The 14,677-nt window shown below is 43.3% G+C and overlaps 1 protein-coding gene across 2 annotated transcripts in view; it reads right to left on the minus strand.

Annotated features, from left to right (window-relative positions):
- Nucleotides 1-14,677, minus strand: part of RGL1 (ral guanine nucleotide dissociation stimulator like 1) — a 103,079-nt gene that overhangs the window by 12,645 nt on the left and 75,757 nt on the right. Inside the window, exons 10-15 of one of the 2 annotated variants that reach the window (XM_065409230.1) lie at nt 11,681-11,770; nt 9,006-9,092; nt 7,421-7,453; nt 5,646-5,767; nt 4,868-4,957; nt 1,758-1,944 (exon numbers count right to left, since the gene is read on the minus strand). In XM_065409230.1, the coding sequence (XP_065265302.1) occupies nt 1,758-1,944; nt 4,868-4,957; nt 5,646-5,767; nt 7,421-7,453; nt 9,006-9,092; nt 11,681-11,770 (609 nt within the window). The remainder of the gene's footprint in view (nt 1-1,757; nt 1,945-4,867; nt 4,958-5,645; nt 5,768-7,420; nt 7,454-9,005; nt 9,093-11,680; nt 11,771-14,677) is intronic. The other variant, XM_065409231.1, reaches the window with a different exon arrangement.

The following is a 14,677-nucleotide window of genomic DNA, read 5'->3' on the forward strand; positions in this document are numbered from 1 at the left end:
AGTGGCATGCGGCAGCAGGGGGAGCTTGAGCCACTCAATGGGTGCCGCTGAGGGAAAAAGTTTCCGAGGGCCGTGCACTGGGGGCACAGACACCAAGAGTGGAATGCACATGTGCAATCACTCAAAGGACTCTTAGGCCTGGTCTACACTAACCCCCCCAATTCGAACTAAGGTACGCAACTTCAGCTACGTGAATAACGTAGCTGAAGTCGACGTACCTTAGTTCAAACTTACCGCGGTCCAGACGCGGCAGGCAGGCTCCCCCGTCGACTCTGCGTACTCCTCGCGCCGAGCAGGATTACCGGAGTCGACGGCGAGCACTTCTGGGTTCGATTTATCGCGTCCAGACAAGACGCGATAAATCGAACCCAGAAGTTCGATTGCCTGCCGCCGAACCAGCGCGTAAGTATAGACAAGCCCTTACACTGAAATAAGAGAGTCCACAGAGGGGTTTGCACCAGTTTGACTGAAGCAGTTTAATTAAACCGGTGCAAGTGTGTGTGTAGACAAGGCCTCACTGTTGGTTTTTCCCTTCTCCAATTCCCCTCTGATTGGCTTCTCATTTTGATATTTTCTTCTCTCCTCCTGCCATATTGGTGGAGTCTCCCCAGGGCCTGCAGTATGTTTTCTACCTTATTGTGAATCATTTACCCACACCTTTTTGTGTCAGTGAGGCTACCCACTTCCACACGTCCCCAGCTTCCCCTGCACAGTGCTTTAGGCTTTGTCTTCATTGCCAAAAACTGGTGTGGTTTTACAGCAGAATAACAAATGCACATTAGCTATCCTGCTGTAAAATCCTAGTGGAGACAAAGCACAGCAGTTTTACTGCATGGCGAACTAGGTGAGGTCAACCACAAGCAGGGGGATAGTGTTGACCTCACCTAGCTCCCTCACGGTAAAAACCACAGGAGCCTTCCTCTACCAGGGTTTTACAGCAGTGTAGTTAATGTGGGTGAGCTATTGCATTGTAAAAAACCCTGCCTTTTCTGAAGTGAGGACATAGCCATTTTCACCGTGCTGAACCACTGGAGGCAACTCTGTAGCAGAACCAGGGGCTCAATAGAAAGTCCAGTCACCCTAAGGCTAAGTGCAGATGAGCTCATTCAACCTGAGAAGTTCCAGGAGGAAATGCTTGTTGCTGGTTCCATTCACCTCCACAAGGCTTTGCCTCCCTGGTTTTTAAAAAAAGGGAGAATGGAAATCCTCTAGGCCCTGCCTCTCACTGCCATTATCCCATCCACTGGGCCTCAGGAACACCGCAAGCAATCTGATATGTGCACACACACTCTTCAGTCTGTTGGTCTCACTGCCAGGAAGCCAATAACCTCCCAGCATAAACATGCCATTACAGACAGCTCTGTCACTCCCACAACTAGTGTGTTGAGAGAGACAGATCTAGTGCTGTTACATGGCCACATGACTACCTAAAAATCCCTCCAGACCCCACAAGAAAAGCTGATCCCAAGAAATTAAAAATGGTTCCCCCTGTGTACATGCTATAGATCTAGCAACACCCAAAAGCTGCTCATAAAAGGACTCGTATAAAAAGCCTGACCTGGATCTTTTCTACTTTCATCACATCTATTTTTAAGGATACTCCCATTTCCTTGAAAGTAGAGCCTTGGTCAGTTATAAGAGTAGACATGAGTGTGCAATGCAACTGAAATTTCAGCTATTGCTTATACTAGAAGGGTCAACTATTCATCAGGGGTATTCATGCTGCAAGCCTTCTGAACTAAGGGTCTACACTGTACCTTTTTCTGAGGCTCATCAGGAGTGTCTATGGGGGTGATGCAGACTTCTTCACCCTCAGAGTGGTTCGACTCACATGATGATACACTGACAGAATCCATGCTTTCACCAGAGCTCCCACTTGGAGTAGATTTGGGCTGCTCTTTGGTGGGTGTGCTATTGGTGATCACATCTGCTCCCAGAAACAGTCTGGCAAAGAACACAAAATATACCACGTAAATAATACAACTACAGAATGTTGCTGGACTGATCAAAGAGATGACGCTTGATTCATGTGTCCAGTGTGTTATTTTGTTTCTCAAGTGGTCTGGTGTCCTGGCTCCATCCATATTATATGTAAGATTTGCCATAAGAATTCCTTAAACACCAACACATTAGTATCTCTCTCTCTCTCTCTCTCTCTCTCACACACACACACACACACACACACACACAGAGACACTCTCCAACCACAGAGCCAGAGTAAGGGGTAATGTACTAGGTGGTGTAAGTTAGACTCCATTACAGTTATTTAAATCAACTGACCAATGAGTAATGAATTTGGTGTAACTTACACACCAATGAGCCGGAAAAAGGTAAATTAAAGCAAGCCTACTTCAGCTCACACATTTCTAAACTCTCTGTTAGTTGCTTTTCTTGCTTCTTTTCTGACCCCTCTGACATGTGAATTACATCATCTTAGAATCTCTTGCACTCAGACTTGGGGGGTGGGGCAAAATTCAGAAGAGAGATTAAGGGTTAAGACACGTCAGTGAGTGGGTGGGAATCTAACTGAATAAAGGATTCAAACTAAGCCTACAAATGCCAAATTCATCCCTTGTGCGACTTTAATGACTTCAACAGGGTTACACCAGAGATTAATTTCTCTCTAAGACTCTAAATGGATATAATTTATACATACAATGAGAAGGCCAGAAGAAGGTGTAAATTACATGATTTTATATTCTTGGAGATTCACTTAGACCCAAACTCAGAAGTGAGTTTAAGTCAGTCTAAGGAGTCTAGAGGGAATTTAATTTGGTATAACAATATGTTGAAGGGGTGAGGCAAATTAAGTTGGGTGCTGACAAGGCATCTCATCAGTGGACAGAACCCAGAATGGTGCCACGTAATGTCCAGGGAAGAATTATGCCAAGCACTATTATAGAATTAATTTGCAAAATATATTCAGATTGCAGGTACCACAATTTTTAAAACAAAGATTACACAGCAAACTCAAATACCTCAGCCTAACTATTCTATGCTAATTTATAATACAAGAGCTACACTGAAATATGGTGGGAAATAGAAGGATAAATCCAGTACTCAACAGTGACACTTACCATACACAGTTTAGGCACAATGCCAGGGAGAGAGAGTTAGAGAGACAACTTGATTCAGACACAGCAGCTTCAGTCTCCAACTCTGCCATTCCCACACCTCTTCATAACCAACTCCAAGGGACAAAACCAAACACAAACACTTTCCTGTCCAAACAGCTACCCTGATCTTATGAGGACCAGAACTGACATACTCAGCCATCAAGAGTCTATTGCTGAGGATCCTAGATTGCCACAGAGCTTGCATGGAATTTATGTTTGTCCACTGTTCTGAGGAACCCAGGTGAAAGACCAAGGCAGAAAAGGAGGAGTTAATAGACAGGTTTCGTTTTCATATTAATTCTGATGTTGGCTGTAAAATTCATCTTCTCCTCTTGTCCTGACCATGTCACCCCTCCGTGAATATTTTCCTGTCTTCTCTCATATCACGCTCACCTTTGAGGCTCTACCCATTTTTGCTGAGCCCCCTTGATTTCTGCTCCCATTTCCCCCCGTTTTCCCTATATTCCTTCAGATCCTCTCTCTTTATTGTTTCCTTTCCCTAATCTTTGTCTCTTTAGCCAACTCTTGGCTCCATGCTCTTTCGCCCCTCCCCACAATCTTGTGCTTGAATTCCTAAGCAACATTTCCTGATCATCTGTCTGAACTAGACTGAACGTTTGACTGGGTTGATAGTATGTACCTACCTTACAGGATGATTTTAGGGTTGCCAACTGTCTAATTGCACAAACCCAAACACCCTTGCTCCGCCCCCTGTCCCACCCCTTCCCGAGGCCTCGCCCCTGTCCCGCCCCTTCTCTGAGGCCCCACCCCTGCTCAGTCCATCCCCCCTCCCTCTATTGCTTACTCTCCCTCTCACTTTCACCGGGCTGGGGCAGGGGGTTGGGGCTGAGGGGTTCGGAGTGTGGGTGGGGGCTCCAGGCTGAGCCTGGGGCAGGGGTGCAGGAGGGGGTGTGGGCTCTGGGAGGGAGTTTGGGTGCAGGAGGGAGCTCAGGGCTGAGGCAAGGGGTTGGGGTGTAGGAGGGGGTGCGGGCTTTGGGAGGGAGTTTGGGTGCGGGAGGGGGCTCAGGGCTGGGGGTTAGGGTGCGGGAGGAGGTGAGGGGTGCAGGCTCCGGGTGGCGCTTACCTCAAGCAGCTCCCGGAAGCGACCGGCATGTCCAGCTCCTAGGCTCAGGGGCAGCCAGGTGGCTCAGCGCACTGCCCCTGCCTGCAGGCACTTCTCCCGCAGCTCCCATTGGTCATGGTTCCTGGCCAATGGGAGCTGCGGAGTCGGTGCTTGGGGCAGGGTTGAGGGCAGCGCATGGAGACTTTTTAATTTTTTAAATAAATAAATTAGGTGATTCTAATTTTCATGTTAAAATTCTGCAGAAAATTTTTGCACATACAATAAATTAAACCAACTGTGGGCCTCAGTCTGATCTCATTTACTCTGCTTTTGCACGGTATAATTCCATTGTATTTGGTGACGTTATTCCTGAGCAACATCAGCGTCACTGAGTTTATAAGTGGGCCCTAAATTTGTTACTTCTCCTATACCCCAAAAAGGCTGGTAACCACTGAATGATTTGTTTCTAATCTTTTTCAGCTGTAGTCATCATAAGTATTACCTGGAACAATAATTCAATAAACACTTGCAGATGTAATTATGAACTTTTAGCTGACAATGTCCCTTTAAAGTGATCAGATTCCCTGCCAAGTTCCTCATCTGGTGGAATACATTTTTCTTGTTTGATTTATTCAGGTCATTCCTCTACTAATTCACCAGATGCCATTACCCCTTCTGTCATACTCACAAGCTGAGTCTCTTCACCATACTCTTCCGAGGTTTCGGTGACGTGGTGTTAGTGTCAGCAGCTGCTTCTATCTCACATGAGAGGCCATAACTACAACAGGGAAGATTTATTTGTTTGAGGGAGTTAAATATCATTTTATCATCATGCAATATGGCCTCAGACTAGCAATAATTTAAAGAGAGAGATATTCAGTTACTCCAGTTTCAACAAGAGATTACCGCAATGCAGCACAGAGAAACATCAGCCTGCACGCATTGTACCTTGAGGAAAGGAGTATTTGCTTTTTTTACAATAGTTTAAAAAGAATTCAAATGTGGTTTTTTGATCATATTAACTATATCATAAAAGCAATCTAAGAAAAGGGATTATATACTGTGCAGGATGGGACTGAACACTGTCACTCTGTTTAAGTTGAAATCGGTGTCCTTTGACGATGAATTTTATAGTACTGTGAAGTATGTATCATAGGTTCACACCTCTAGGTAATACTGAGTGTATATGTATGCACACACACAGACTGACAGACATACAGGTCAGACACAACATGCTATAACGTTTTAAAGTTGAAAACCAAATTCCCAATCTCAAAACTAAATCCTGCAAAGTGTTAACCAAGTTTTCACCAGCTGTGTGCTAAAAGGCACACATACATGCTGTATCCTTGATTTACAGTATATTTAAATTACTATGAGACTATCTAAGCCAGACATAGGTCATACACATAGATGGGAGGCTGGACATGAAAAACATGCTCCCTTGAGTGCATTGATAGTCTCACCTCTCCTCCTCTGTTAACAGCCGCTGTCTCCTGAACCATCGGATGAATTTTTGGTCTGGCGTCATGCAATAGCTATTACAGGAAGATTGCAAGAGCTTAATTTGGGCAATTACTTCAAACTCCTAAGGAAACAAATAATCAAATAGGAATCTTAATTAGAAATCAAAACAAAGCCAAATACAGACTCATTCACATACAAAGCAAGGATAAGTGGGCAGAACACACGCACCAATAACCACAGGACAAACTAAAGACTGCTTCATCCTTAACTGAATACCCAGGCAATTTTAGACACCACAAAGCAGTTTTTCAACAACAAAATCCATCTTTTGTTTTCCCAAACAGGTTTTGGGTTTTTGCAAGTTTCATCAAAGCTCCATAGGTTAAAATATGGAAAAATAGGACAATCTCCCAACACCAGGAACTCTGCCTTTCAGTACGACTGATTTTGAGAGAGACAAATTCTAATGTGAGTTTAGCACTGGCATAAGATGCCAGAATGACAGTGCTGCACACTGAAGTCATAGACTAGGGACATCATGGAAAATAGCAGCGAAAGCTTCCACACACTGTCCCACTCAGATGCCTCATCCCTGACCCAGATGGACCACCCTTAGAGGGAGTTCATTCTCTGTGCTTATTCGGTCCTTACATTGCTGAGACTACAAACAAGGGTGTCCATAGTGTTGACTGATGAAGAAATCTGCCTTCCACTACCTTGTATGTTGTGCAGCCATTTATACTTGTGTAACGTGAGTGTGACATGCTACCCCTGGTGTGAACGAATGGAGAATTTGGATTTGGTATTGTTTTACACATGCTTTGCTGAGGGGTAAATTACAGCACAGGGTGGAAGGCAGGGCAGACTCAGCACCTAGGAACTGGATTGAGACTACCAACCAACCATCAGATGGCAACAACTTTCATTTACTACCAATCTGGGCTGAACTGGGCCGGCGACTTAGTCACAGGCGCTTTTGTGCCCCACTATCAATACTCTGAGCCACCCAGTCATAAATAAAAGGGAAGTTTAAAATGTGGTTTATGGAGCTAGGAATCAGTTAAGAGTAAGGAAATGGGCCTTATCACATCAAAAATCAAAGTCTGCACTGAGTCCCTGAAAAGGAGATTTGCCTTTGGTTTGTCTTTATTCAGACAGATATGACCCAAGCACATTGCCTTCTACGCGGCTTTTCCTTACCTCTTTATCTGTGCAACCAATGCAGGGCAGACTGAAAGGGCAGGCTGAGAGCATTTATTTCTCCGCCCCGTATCACCCTTTCATTCTCCTCCGCATCCTTTCTTTGGATCCAATGAAGCAGATTAATGCAGCAAACTAAGGAAGTTTACGAGACTCATGCTATGCTTTCTAAAAAGCAAACTTCACTTACTAGCAGGTCTGTTCTGCTGTAGATACGTTGGATTTATGAGATAACAGACTTCTTCCACTGATGCTCATAGGCAGTGAATGTACAGTTCCCATGCATAAATGTTCTAGAAGTATATTGACTAGTGCTTAGGACTTCCTTTCCCCTGTAGCACCCATCTAATAATTGGCAGTCCTTCCTTCACTCCCCAGCCTCTTCAGGCTTGTGTGGGCTCACACACATAGCGGTCTACTGTTCTATCCTTATTTGCAGGTAACGCCCATTGAAGTCAATGGTAGTTGGGAATGCACCAGGGGAAAAGAGTAAGTCCCTAAAGTAAAGTACAAGCTGGATTCCCTACAACAGGGTGGCAGCAAAATGCTAGTCATGGAAGGAGTTCAGACTTACCCGTCTCCTCTTCTCAAAGTTTATCAGCCCACCCTGTATGAAGCAAAGAAAACAGGGACCACTGAAGAATCCAACGTGCATATATTCAACAGCAGTGTAATAAAATCAGAGAGTGAAAGAAGTGCTGAATTCAATCATATGGTCTCTTTGAGCACGGACCTTCTAGAGACCTGAATTTTCTGATTGGTAAAGAATTTGGCAGTTGCATGCTAGTCCCTACTGGAGCTCTGTCTCTGGACTGAATGGCAGTTTGATTAAGGAGGAAGTTCCAATGTAGGAACAGGTATAGCATGCTTCAGGTCTGGCTGATGTGTGCTGTCAGAACTTTGTGTGTGAGAAATCTGCTTGATTTCTGCCTGCACTACAAGTGGCTCAAGCCAGTGTTCCCAAACCTTGAGTTTGTAAGCACCAAGTGAACACACATGGATACATATACACACACAACTGGCAAACAAACCCAGTACAGAATTAAGTTTTATGTGTATTCTGAGTCACAGCTGCTTCCTTTAGATGATCCTTGCAAAACTATCAAGAAAATTTACTAGCCCAGCCAAAAACATTCTAGCCCATCCTCACGACAAACACCAACACCAAAATATTCAAACTTGAATACCTAAAGTGTAGCTCCTAATTCCATATTAAAGCACCCAAAAAAGTGTGCTGATTTTCAAAGGTGTTGAGTATTTGCAGCTCCCAATGACTTCCCTGGGATTTGAGGGGTTTAAAACCTCTGAAAACCAGACCATTTTTATATAGGTGCCTAAATAAGGATTTAGGAGCCAACTTCAAACAGCCAAGTTTTAAAATGCTGACCCTAAAGTGCAACCCATTTTCCTGCAAATCACCCCCCATATTCTCTTTCATTGATCCTTGGTCACAACTCACACTCACCTGGCCACACGTGTCCCATTCACTCATAATTCACCTGTGATTTGTCCAATTCTCTCCTTCACCCTCAGATCCATCCATTCTATTCACCTTTGGAATACTATGGAACCTCTGCCCCCTGGTCAGGATCTCTTGGGCCTGTCCTTCCCTGCCTACACTAAGATTGGCCAGCTGAAGAGGAGGGAGAATCCTTACCCACAAAGGCCTTCACAGTGCTCAAACAGTTACAAAATGAAGTAAGAGCATGTTGAAGAACTTAACTTCTCAAGTTGAAGAGCTGAACTTAAGACAATTTTGTGGTGTTGAGTTTCCCAACACGGAAGGGGGAAGTTTATGTTTTTAAAAAAGTTTTAATTAAAATAATAAAAACTTTTATACTGTCATTAGGATTTTTTCAAGCAAAACATAAATTTTGAGCATAAAGTACTACACTTAATGTCCTAGTAAATAAGCTCCATTATTAAATTCAGTAAAGATCTTTTTTTCCTAATAAAAATATTGCTCATCCTCCCCATCTATAACTTTTGACACTGCAAACTCCTCTATACGTCTGTGAATGTTTCATATGAGGATGTGACAAAAGTGAAACATACAGAACCATCAGGATTTGTCCTCAGTGGTGGCTAGTAAATTTGTTGGCCCAATTATCACAACTGCAGGGAGAGGGGTTATAATTCAAGAAGCTGCACAAACCTACCTCTATGTAGTCCTGCAGCGCTGTGTCAAGCATGGTCAGGTCTGTAAGAAAGGTGCCAAGGTAGGGGACCGTACCCTGCATGACTCCCTGCAGACAATCAGAGCAGTGTCTGGTTAATTGTCAGAGAAAGGCTATGAATTCCAGCCGGTACATTGTGATATAATATATTATACAGAGTACTCAGCTGAAAGCCTGCAGCAAAATTCTGGGCCTGATTCTGTTTCATTTAAATCAATAGGAATTTTGCCATTGACTTCAATGGGAGTGGGATGGGGCCATTGTTATTCAAATAAACAAATGGATATTGAAGAGTGGCTATATTCAGGGCCTCTGCAACACTAGTTCATGCACATAGAATTCCTACTGCTGTCCTACAGGTGGAATGATTGTAAAATATGTTAAAAGGAGCACAAACGCCAGCATCCCACAGCTCCCTTCAGACTGTGCACTCCCTTCAGACCTAACACTTTGTGTAAATAGCCTTTTCCTATGGCTCAACTCGGTGGGTCTTTGCTTTTTAATGAAGTTATAAAATCGTGTGATTACAGTCACATTTTTTCCCTCCAAGCTGGGTACGTCCTCCTTGGGATAATCACTGTGTTCTAATTAATTCAGGGCTCAACTTTCAACCTTCCTAAGTCTTCTACCTTATTTGGTGTCAGGGTTTCTACATCAGTGAGGAAAAAATTCTCACTGCTACTAAAACCAGCAAAAAGATTCATATATTTGCCAGTCAACCAAAATGGAAAATATTTAGCAGTTTTTGCTTCCGTTTCCCCCCGTTTCCAGATCTCTCCTCCTAATCAGTTTGTCTGAGAAAGCCATTTGTTTCAGCAAATGTTCCACTCCCAGTTTCATCAGGGTAAAAAGCAGTTTTCACTGGCAAAAATGGAAACAGGCACGTCTTATGCATAGGCGCCGACTCCGTGGAAAAATTAGTGGGTGCCAAGCTCCCCTCACGCCCTACACCTCCGCTCCCCCCCAGCGCACCGCATCCCCGCTCCTCCACCTATCTCCCAACGCTTAGGACTTTCCAGGAGGGGGGGGGGAGGAGCGGGGATGTGGCGCGCTCAGGGCAGTAGGCGGAGAAGAGGCAAGGCAGGGGCGGGGACTTGGGGGAAGGGGGTGGAATGGGGGCGGGGTGAGGGCAGTGCAGGGGTGAGGCCAGGGGTGGGGTCAAGCACCCACCGGGAACAGTGGAAATTGGCACCTATGGTCATATGGAATCATCTCCTGTGCAAATTCCATAAAAATTAAGCAGATCTCTCAAAAATCCTGAGAGTTCCTGTGTGTTTCATGAGCTCACTGAAGTGAATGACAATTTCTCTTTGACCAGAACTAATTTTCCTGTAACATCATATAAAACTTTTCATTTTTTTGCAGTAAACATTTTACCAAGTAAAAATTGGTTATTTTCACACAGCTTTGTTTAAAGGGTAATAGAGATTGCTACTGGAGTCTGAATAAGAGCTCCTATGCTTCCTTAGGAAAGACGACCAGCCAGGCAGAGGCTATGGATATCTGCGTACAGCCATCAATCATTTATTGCTGTCTCATGTGGCGGTTTGTATAAATTTCTCAAAGTCTTGAAATTAAGGCCCAAGTCCTCAGTCCTGCATCCAATCCTGAGAAGCTGGGCTGGGCACTGGGTAGATGGAGGTGGAAGTGAAGGAAGTATCTCTAGGCACCCTTGTTTACTCCTGCTGTGGATAGATAAGTGGCTATTGGTGCAACAGCAAACACTCTGGCACCACCATTTCTCCTCCAACTCCTGCAGTCTTTTACAGCCATCAGCGCTTCCTCATTTCAGGCATTTGATAGATACTTATGTTTTGTAAATATACTTCCTGTGGCAGTTTAGTAAATTTATGGGAGTTTTTAGAGCACAGGACAGCTAGGATTCTCTGCTCAGTGACAGCTAGGGTGACCAGATGTCCTGATTTTATAGGGACAGTCCCGTTATTTGGGGCTTAGTCTTGTATAGGCACCTACTACCCAATCCCCTGTCTCAATTTTTCACACTTGCTCTCTGGTCACCCTTGTGACAGTTTAGAGACACAAGGTGGGGAGGTGTTATCTTTTATTGGACCACCTTCTGTTGGTGAGAGAGACAAACTTTTGAGCTTACACAGAGCTCTATTTCAGGGCTGGCAAACTGGAAGAAGAGCTCTGCACAAGCTCCAAAACTTGTCTCAATCCCCAACAAAAGTTGGTCCAATAGAACATATTACCTCACCCACCTTGTCTCCCTAATATCCTATGACCTGACATGGCTACAACACCACAGCATACAATAATTCTGTTACAGCTTGGCAGTTCAGCACACACCATATAATATCTGTAAAAGATGTATTACAAACTCCAGTTTCTGTTCTGTTTTATACTGTAATGTCTGTTTATTAATACATAGAAATTTATACAGTAAGACTATTTTAGGCCATATGTAAAAAGGGACAGAGTTAAGGCTGAGTGTTCAATCTTCACTGTTTAAGTTCCTTGACACTGTGTACTTGGTTGATCAACCTCACTGTTGTATTGACTCTAGGGTTTTTGCATGGTATAATGCATGATATAATGTGCTTTGTGCTCTGTTTCTTAAAATGCATTTCTGGATTTTGCTTCTATTATCCCAGGTATAAATTCAGAGAGAAGAGAGAACAGCATGCTGCACACACCATATCTTTCTGGAGCTGAAGCCGCCTCTGGGTCCTTTTCTGGTTCTCTTTCACACTACTGTCCAGATTTGCAAACTTGGATGTTCCTTCCTATGGAGTGAATGAAAGGGCAATTAATGGGGGACATTATTGGTAGGATTGAAATACATGAAAATTCACCCAGCTGAGCCACACTGCCCTGAGGTTCAGAAATATGTGCTTAACTTTTTTGCTTGTTTTAAAAAAAACGTTAAGGCTTCTGCACTGCTGGGGTTTGTTGGAGACAATCATACCAAATTACCACAAGGGAGTTTGTCTGCAAAACAGTCCTGGCCCAGGCGAAGCTTAGAAGAACCACAAATCAACTGAGATTTTTAAATTCAAGAAGCTTGAATATGCGCCATACATTTGGATTCTCATCCGAACGCAGCTTCTGGGCCTTTTGTCCTTAGACCTCTAACTTATTTCGCAATCAGCAATTTTACAAATAAACATCTCCCCTCTGTTATGTAACACGCTGGTGTTTTTCTTTTTTTATACAGTGACTCTATGATATGATGACTAACCTCTATGGTTTTCCAAGTATTACAGAGACATTCAGGAAATAAAAGTGTTTGTTTTAGATTTGCACAATTCGAGGCTGAGGGATTTAGGTTTTCCAATAACTATATGAATGGGAGCCATATTTCATAACAGTTCTGTAGCCTTTGCCTTGTGACGTTAATTTATTTCTGAGATTATGACCCCCTTTTTCTAGTGAGTCCCAAAACAATAATAAATAATAATTTGCATTTGTAAAGCTCCTTTTGTAGGATCTCAAGGTACTTTATAAATGTTAATTAATCAAGACTCCCAACATTCCTATCAGATAGGTGAGTAATACAACACCTATTTTATAGTTGGGGAAAACAAGGAGCTTAAGTGACTTGCCCAGGGTCATATAACAGTAAGTTGCAGAGACAGAAATGGAACCTAGAAGCCTGGACTCCCATAAGACCATAAGAATGGCCATATTGGGTCAGACCAAAGGTCCATCTAGCCCAGTATCCTGACTTCCGACAATGCCAGGTGCCCCAGAGGGAATGAACAGAACAGGTAATCATCAAGTGATCCATCCCCTGTCGTCCATTCCCAGCTTCTGGCAAACAGAGGCTAGGGACACCATATCCATCCTGGCTAATAGCCATTGATGGACCTATCCTCCATGAATTTATCTACTTCTTTTTTGAACCCTGTTATATTCTTGGCCTTCACAACATCCTCTGGCAAAGAGTTCCACAGGTTGACTGTACGTTGTGTGAAGAAATACTTCCTTTTGTTTGTTTTAAACCTGCTGCCTATTAATTTCATGTGGTGACCTCTAGTACTTGTGTTATGAGGAGGAGAAAATAACACTTCCTTATTTACTTTCTCCCTACCAGTCATGATTTTATAGACCTTTATCATATCCCCCCTTAGTCGTCTCTTTTCCAAACTGAAAAGTCCCAATCTTATTAATCCCTTCTCATATGGAAGGTGTTCCATACTCCTAATCATTTTTGTTGCCCTTTTCTGAACCTTTTCCAATTCCAATACAGTATATCTTTTTTGAGATGGGGCAACCACATCTGCACACAGTAGTCAAGATATGGGCATACCATGGATTTATATAGAGGCAATATGATATTTTCTGCCTTATTATCTATCCCTTTCTTAATGATTCCCAACATTCTGTTAGCTTTTTTGACTGCCGCTGGACATTGAGTGGATATTTTCAGAGAACTAACCACAATGATGCCAAGATCTCTCTCCTTGGTGGTAACAGCTAATTTAGATCCCCATCATTTTTGTTGTGGTTATGTTTTCCAATGTGCATTACTTTGCATTGATCAACACTGAATTTCATCTGCCATTTTGTTGCCTAGTCACCCAGTTTTGTGAGATCCATTTGTAGCTCTTCACAGTCTGCTTTGGATGTAACTATCTTGAGTAGTTTTGTATCATCTGCAAATTTTATCACTTTCTGTTTACCCCTTTTTCTAGATCATTTATGAATATGTTGAATAGGACTGGTCCCAGAACAGACCCCTGGGGAACACCACTATTTACCTCTCTCCATTCTGAAAACTGACCATTTATTCCTATCCTTTGTTTCCTATCTTCTAACTAGTTACCGATCCATGAGAGGACCTTCCCTCTTATCCTATGACAGCTTGCTTTGCTTACGAGCCTTGAGTTAGGGACCTTGTCAAAGGCTTTCTGAAAATCTAAGTACACTATATCCACTGAATCCCCCTTGTCCACATGCTTGTTGACCCCCTCAAAGAATTCTAGTAGATTGGTGAGGCATGATTTCCCTTTACAAAAACCATGTTGATTCTTCCCTAACAAATTATGTTCATCTATGTGTCTGATAATTCTGTTCTTTACTATATTTTCAATCAATTTGCCTGGTACTGAAGTCAGGCTTATTGGCCTGCAATTGTCGGGATCATCTCCGGAGCCCTTTTTAAAAATTGGTGTCACATTAGCTATCCTCTAGTCATTTGGTACAGAAGCTGATTTAAATGATAAGTTCCAAACCACAGAAGAATTACTCATGCACATGGTGCAGAAGGCTTGTAGTGCTCTAGATTTTAGAGATGGAAAGACCTCTTGATTCACCCCACCAAGCCACTTCTGGCTTATTCCATACAGTACTGTGACAGAGTGCTGGGCAACAGCAGCTGTACTAGCACTCTGATCACTGACCACCAATTATAGCACCCCAGAATAAACCTGAGGGGTAAAGCTGTGCCTAATTGATAGGCTGGGATGGGCTGAGGAGAGCCCAAAAGGCTAATGAGCTCATTAGATTAGAAAATAGAAAAGACACAGGAAGAAAATGCTGAGGGGAGCAGAGAGAGACTGGCAGGCTTTTGCAAGGCAGAGCCAGGAGAGATCTCTTGGGGGGGAAATCTTTTCTGACTCCACGTTTCTTGGCTGAGTGAACTAAGGACAATATGCTTGTAAACACAACGCTGCACAGGTTTGTAACAG

The sequence above is a fragment of the Emys orbicularis genome, chromosome 8 (genome assembly GCF_028017835.1).
Source record: "Emys orbicularis isolate rEmyOrb1 chromosome 8, rEmyOrb1.hap1, whole genome shotgun sequence".
Classification (NCBI taxonomy): Eukaryota; Metazoa; Chordata; order Testudines; family Emydidae; genus Emys; species Emys orbicularis.